Below are 7,120 nucleotides of genomic sequence, written 5' to 3'. Positions count from 1 at the left end.
AAACAACAATAAAAAGAAACGATTTTGCTCAATATTTTTGTACAGAATTTTTACAAAAGAGGGTTGAGATATTATATTAGCTCCAAAGATGACTGATCTCATTTAGATGATCTAATATGATCTAATCTAACCCAGTATTTTGAATCATCACTAAAAATGTTGAAAGAAGCTCTATTTATTGTGTGGTGTGTTTGATATGGCCACTAGGGGGAGCTTTTTTTACATTACGTGCATGGTGTGCATTTATGTCTTCAGTTTATCAGATGCATTTAACTTTCTATTGTTTTTGAAAATCAAAATGGTATTTTAAAGTAAAGCAACAGAATTCTTCATGATTACATACTAAAATTGCATTTTATGAAATTTAGAGATTGCACTTATACTATGAGCCCTGGCATCTCTTTCCCATGATAGCATGAGTGAAGAATGCATTTTACATATGCCAGTTGTTATTGAGGATATAGTATTGAGATGTGTTGAAATAACTTGTAGGTCTAATGTTTTGTATTAACATGCTGCTTGCTCTGTTTTGTGTGTGCGTGTGTGCATGTGCATGTGCATTGGCATATTGCGGTGTGTTTTGGGGTCACTTTAGGGACCGTTCCTGGTGCATGGAGAACAGAAGAGGGAAGGGCCTGAACGGGGCAGTCTCCAAGACTACCAGAGCGACCTGGGTGGCAAGCAGCCGCTGCGCTCTTCACGCAGCCAGCTGCAAACCAGCGGCCGAGGTCTGTCACGGCAGGATACGTTCGATTCCGAGACCCAGGGCAGCCGCGACTCGGCCTACACCGACGACATGGAGACCGACCCGTACGAGGAGCCGGACCCGTGCCGCTCCTACCGTCTCAACCCCGCCCACCACGCTCCTCGCCAGGCCTCCTGGGAGGATGAAGGGGCGGAGCCTGACCAGGAGAACCTCAACATGGTCCCACCACCAGCCAATCAGCACCAGCGTGGACGAGGCAAGCTGAGGGAACGCTACTCTCAAGACGCAGGGGACGGCGGAGCCACGACGGGCCGCAACCATAACCAGGAGGAGTGGAGCAGAGATGTGTACATTCGCTAGAGCAGGTTTACCTGAGACGAGGGTGACGAGTTGTTTAGAGCGACACTATATAGAATCTCTATAGTTGGATCTGTTTACAACCCAGAGAAACACACAATCATTGACTAACGCTGTACAGCTGACACTCACGACATTCGCATTACGCTAACAAAGCTCTCGGTCATTACATATTTTAGGGTCAGCACGTGTCCTCTTTTTCTCAGAAGTCTTTCTTCTTAGCCAGGATTTTTTTTTTAAGTTCTATTTATGGGATGTTTATGCCTTTATTGTGAGAGAATCGTAGAGAGATGACAGGAAAATATTGGCTGGAGAGAGAGGCGGGAATTGAACTCGGGGTCGTTTAGTTTGGCCAGGATTTCTAAATAAATTAAAATGTATTTTTTTAAATAAAGGCTTGAATACACTAGTTTGTAAATAGTTGCAGAGGGAAAAACTAGGCATCGTATATTGGATGACTAAGGATAAAACACTACCAGACTTTGAGTCTTTCCGATCGCAACAACCAAGATACCCACACATTGTTGGTGGCAGCTGCATGACAAATGAAAACATTGTTGCTGTTTTTTTCTTTTGTTGAATTAAGTCAAAATGTGAAATGTTTAATATACTCTGACTGAATGCAAATGGAGGTCTAAAGCCAAAATATAATATCCTTGCCAGGACAACTCTGGAAAAATAAAGACACGTGTTCACCCTAATTTAGTTTAAATCACATTTTTTGGAATAAGCAGGAGTACCTTTCTTCATTTCTATTTTACTTTTGTATAGTACTGCATGACTCCTAATCATTAGAAGGTTAGTAACTGTTCTCGCTGAGCATTAAACACTATTCAGAATGTATAACCAAAATCTTTCAAGCGTATGTGNGCGTGTGCGTCCTCTGTAGTCTTAAACAGGGTTTTTCTGATACACAGTAGTCTTTTTGGGACTTTCTTTCCACCAATCTGTTTCCCCAGACTACACTACTGCAGAGTGTCTCTTTGTTTCTATTTCTATTTGATTCTATTTCTTTTATTTATTGAGTCTCGAAAGGTCTATCCAGTTTTGAGCCTGCTAAAACCTTTACCGAGCTCCACCGCTGCTGCGTACTCCTCCAATCCTCAAGGGGTGCTGTGGTGCTCACATGCTATAGTTTCATAGGGCTAAAAAGCGCTAACGTGCATCAACAGATGTTCATCCAAATCTGCTAGCATCTCTAAAAGGCTAATATGCAAATATAAAACAATTAAGAGGGTCAAATTTTAGAACTAAATGCCCAAAATGTTCGAGACCACCGCTAATGTCGAACACAAATAGCTTTGTGTTGATTGTAACCGGCTCTGTCCCGTCTTCTGTGCCTGCTCAAGGGCTTTTAGCATTTGTGCCGCTAGTGTACCACTGCCATTGGAAACATGTTCTGCCTTATTTGCACGTCAGTCACACAAGCCAACCAATCACAAGTGCCGTAATCTCTCATCAGGCCACTCCCACCATGAACACGGTGGGCTGTCTAAACTCAGTGCAACACATAGAGTTGTTGTTGTTGTTGTTGTGTGATAGTAGACTACACTGCCATTTTACCTTGTTATCATAGCGACATGTTTGCACTGCTAGCTATTCGAAGATTAAACAAGGTGTTTATTGCATGACCGTTTAAGGATTCACTTCAGAAGCTGAAAAGATGAACACAAACTCAACACTGACGTACATGCACACATCCTACTGCCAAACTCACGCTAATGCTACTGCTATTTGTGNTATGAAATGGGAGAAAATCTGGAGTCTTTACTATTTTATGTAACCAGAGCCTTGGTGAATGTCTTTGAGCCTCTTTTTACCCTCACCTATGTTTGAAAAAGATCATCATGATGGAATTCGCTAAATATACAAGTAGATAGCTTACTAAATAATGTTATTGTTGCATTATCGCAATTGTTTCAAAATATAAGGAAAACAGACGTATTCTTTGGTGCCTGATTGTAGCTCCATTTTACTTTTTGTTTTTAATCTGTGGATAAATTAATATTTTAATTAAAAATTTTAATCTGGATCAACTGTTTCCTGTGTCTTTCATTTCATTTAGTCACTTATCAATATGGATGAAAAGTGTTACTGAGGGCCATTTTGGTATTAAAATGACCAAACTCTAATCCAAACAAAAACAAGTTGTAAGATGAAATCAAATTAGTTTTTTGTTTTTTTTTCCTTCAAGACATTTTCTTGAATACAGAATATAACTGCTGGAATCATAACAGTTCTGTTATTTGCTATATTTTATGAAATGTTAAATATACTAAACATAAAATATGTAACTATTGTAATGTAATGTAACTAATTTGCCACATTTATACTTTTAATACATCAATAAAAAAGCCACTTTTTCTCAACTACAACCGAGACACCAGAGGTATCTTGCCGTATATGATGGGGAGGTCTTCGAATATCGCGCTGGAGCCTCTGTGAATCAAAAAGACTGAGAAGCACTGGTATAGATCCACTAGGGACTTGTGAGAAACATGAGAAGGAGGGATGACAAAGTGAAGTGATAAATAGAGGGGAGTGAGGTAATGGTGTGAAGTGATGGGGGTGGACAGGGTGAGAAAGAGTATGTGGTGGTGGGGGGTCAGGAAGAATACAAAAAGGAAGGAGTGAGGAAACAATGCAGGATAGAGACAGCGGGGCGCGAGGAAGAATTTAAAAGATGGCTATCACCTCTCATTTATGGGGGCAATCTTGGTTTACAGTCGAACCTCTGAATTCACACGAGTCAACTGTATATTACATGCCGATCATGCCAAGTTTCAGATCAAAACTGTCTTCGAGGGAGACTTCACCCCAAAATGAAAACGCCGTCATCATTTACTCACTCTCCACTAGTTCCAAATCTGTGTGAGTTTGTTTCTTCTGTTGGACTCAAAGGACGATATTTTGAAGAATATTGGTAACCAAATAGTTGACAGTAGCCATTGACTTCCAATGTATTATTACTATTTATTTTTTACTGTGGAAGAAGTCATTGGCTGCTGTTTGGTTCATACAGGTTTGGAACAAATGACACATTCGTTGTGCCAAATTCATTTCTTTCATAACATGCAAAATATGATTGCTTTGTCTGGAAATGACTACGCATGAGATATTTTCTTCTTTCTTTTGTCTGAACACAAACATCTTCACCTGAAGCAGCGGCGGTTTCTGTTCACAGGTGGTTGAAGAACCACCGCACCACGACAAGACTTTATGCATTTCTTGCCCAGATGTGTGGATGACACTTAACCACACTGGTGCATTTAATCTGCATGCACACCGTGCGTTGCATGCTTCTGTTCTTCCTGTAGCAGATGTGGTCACATTGTGTCACTGTGTGCATACCGTGGCATTTAAGTAGATAACCCAAAGTGTTCGAAGCACAGTGTCATTCTGCAAACACACAAGGGCTCAGGTGCGGGTTTGCAAGAAGCCGATTCAGCTCAGCACTCTTAGAAGAACACTGACAGGAAACTCATCACACTTAGATCACATCAAGAGGAACAGAAAGAGAAGGACGCATGACATTTTGGAAACTGTGGTTTTATCAGTTGCTATATTCTGCCCATAATATGTGACCCTGGAACACAAAACCAGTCATAAGTAACACAGATACATTCGTAGCAATAGCCAACAATACATTGTAGGGGTCAAAATGATGTATTTTTCTTTTATGACAAATATATATTTAGGAAATATCCTACTGTAAATATATATGTGTGTGCGTGCAAAATCTCAGCAAAATTCTATGTTATCCTAACAAAACAAACTAAGTTATTCAGCTTTTAAAACCTTATGTTTTGTGGTCCATGGTCACATAGAATATTTGATTTTGTTCTTTTAAAGTTTAACATTTCAAATCAATAAACAGTCAACAATATAGTTTTGGTTATTGTTGTTTTCTCCTGTCTGTGATTGGTTTCTGGTTGTATAAGGGTTGATAAAGGTTTGATTGCACAAATCACTGAGGTCAGAAGAAAATGTCAAGTAAGGTTATTGATTTGAGTCAGCTATATCTGTTTTGTTTTTTTTATCAGAAAGTGTAACAGAAACTAAACCAGAGAGAGTCCAGGGAATTCCTTGAATTCTCTTTCTGATCAGGGTTCCGTTAAACTTCCTCTCAAATTCCCCCGTAATTCGAAAATAAAACGCCACACTGTCGAAGAACGCCCCGCCCCGTTCCAAATACGGATAAATGGAACGGCACGGAAAACTGCGTCACGGTCGTGAGCGTCCAATGAGGATTCGTCTTTCAGTCTACCCCTGAAACGCGTGACGCGGCCTCTGCGTCAGCACGCGTCGTTTAAATGAGCGGAGTGCAGACGCCCACGAAAAACACGACGAGACTCCGTATTTCGGCCCGATTTACTGTATCGGAGCAGAGGGGTAATTAGACAGACACCAGACGATTAACCCACAGACGCTCAGGGAACGGATCTCCTAACGCTTCGGCCCTGAGCTCCGGCGTCCGAACGGTCTGTTTGACAGGACGGAGCAACAAGCAAAAGGGGAATGCTATCGATCCTTGGACCGTTGTTTTAACGTAACAAAGTATTTACAGCACCGCTTTAAAGAATCAAAGGACCCAGAAGATCAAATTCAGTCCAGCGCTCGGACAATTGAGAAAACCCGGTGAGATCGATTGACAAAACCGGCCTTTTAAACTCCCTGCCTTCGGAGATGGGGCTTCTCTTCGCCAAACTGATGACTGTGTTCGGAGACAGAGGTGAGACCGTCTGAAAAGGATGTGCTTTTATCGTTCTGGTTATGCAAGCTTAGTATTTTATCAACCTGATGTAAAGAGGTCTTAATACTACGGCTGTTAAGATTGTTTAATAGTTTTCAGTCAATAGAGCGGTAAGCAGGTAACATCCTGTCCTGGCTTTTAAGAAACTTATCGTTCTCTCTCTTCCTCTATACGCTTCATGTTTAACTTAATGGTTAACTTGTGTTCAAAATCCGAATAAAGGCGTACGTTGTTTCTTTTGTTAGACTGACCGACTCCTCCAACTCTGCGTTACGATATTGTTTAGTAACATGCAACCAATCATAAACGTCCTCAGCTCGTATTCATTAAATATTCATTAGCTTGGTTTGTTTTCTAAAAACGCGCACGCGTCGTTTAATCGGTCTGAAAAGGCGACGCTAATTAGTCGAACTTGTTTGGGCTGTATTGTTTCAGATTTAAAGTGACACAAGAATAATGTTCACATTGAACTTTTAAGTCCGGTCGGTGCTACTGATTGCCCAAGATTTTGAACGTGAAAAGCCCATTTTAGTGTCACTGAGGAGAGCGTCTGTTCTGTCTGTACACATGTCAGATAAGATTGTACATGGCAGTGAGGTTCAAAGATCGTAGGTGTTTTGCTTACTTGTAGGAGTTCTGCAACGATTTACCCAACTTTTCTGAACTTTGTTAAACCCAAACAGATATAGATCACTAAACACCGTGTTCTTAGAAATGCATCTGGTCGATGTTATCAGCTGACATTGTCATACAGAGTAGATTAAACGGAGTCAGTCTAAAACGTCTCTTTTTTTTATGCTTTTTAGAACACAAAGTAATTATTGTCGGTTTGGACAACGCCGGGAAGACCACCATCCTCTACCAGTTGTAAGTGTTTTTCTTTTTGAAAGCATAAACCGTTTCAGTCTGTTATTACATGCATGTTTCCACTCAGCTTTTTAACCTTGTACGCTCTTCTTTTCAGTTTAACAAAAGAAGCCGTGCAGACTTCACCTACAATTGGCAGCAACGTGGAGGAAATTGCTGTGAAGAAAACGCGCTTCCTCGTCTGGGACATCGGTGGTCAGGAGAGTCTCAGAGCTACCTGGAACTCGTATTACTGTAATACAGAGGTGTGTGTCATTTACCGCATGCCTTGCTGGTGTCACGGGAAATACGTAAAATTCTTATGATTGTTCTTTCCCTTTTGCTTTCCCTGTGGCAGAAAGTGTATTGTTATCAAGTTTATCATCTTTATAAAATGTATAATCTGCTTCCCTAAACAGATTGTCATCCTGGTGGTCGACAGCACTGATCGGGAACGC

At 40.8% G+C, this 7,120-nt stretch overlaps 1 protein-coding gene across 1 annotated transcript in view; it reads left to right on the top strand.

Annotated features, from left to right (window-relative positions):
- The first annotated feature begins 5,338 nt into the window (after positions 1-5,338).
- Positions 5,339-7,120, top strand: part of LOC122341549 (ADP-ribosylation factor-like protein 5C) — a 2,656-nt gene continuing 874 nt past the window's right edge. The window contains exons 1-4 of the mRNA XM_043234999.1: positions 5,339-5,795; positions 6,623-6,683; positions 6,781-6,928; positions 7,082-7,120. The exon at positions 7,082-7,120 is cut by the window's right edge and continues 19 nt beyond it. Of these exons, the coding sequence (XP_043090934.1) occupies positions 5,750-5,795; positions 6,623-6,683; positions 6,781-6,928; positions 7,082-7,120 (294 nt within the window). The 5' untranslated portion in view covers positions 5,339-5,749. The remainder of the gene's footprint in view (positions 5,796-6,622; positions 6,684-6,780; positions 6,929-7,081) is intronic.

This window comes from Puntigrus tetrazona, chromosome 3 (genome assembly GCF_018831695.1).
Source record: "Puntigrus tetrazona isolate hp1 chromosome 3, ASM1883169v1, whole genome shotgun sequence".
NCBI classification, from domain to species: domain Eukaryota; kingdom Metazoa; phylum Chordata; class Actinopteri; order Cypriniformes; family Cyprinidae; genus Puntigrus; species Puntigrus tetrazona.
The sequence above is the reverse complement of the archived record's forward strand: the minus strand, read 5'-3'. Positions and strand labels throughout refer to the sequence as shown.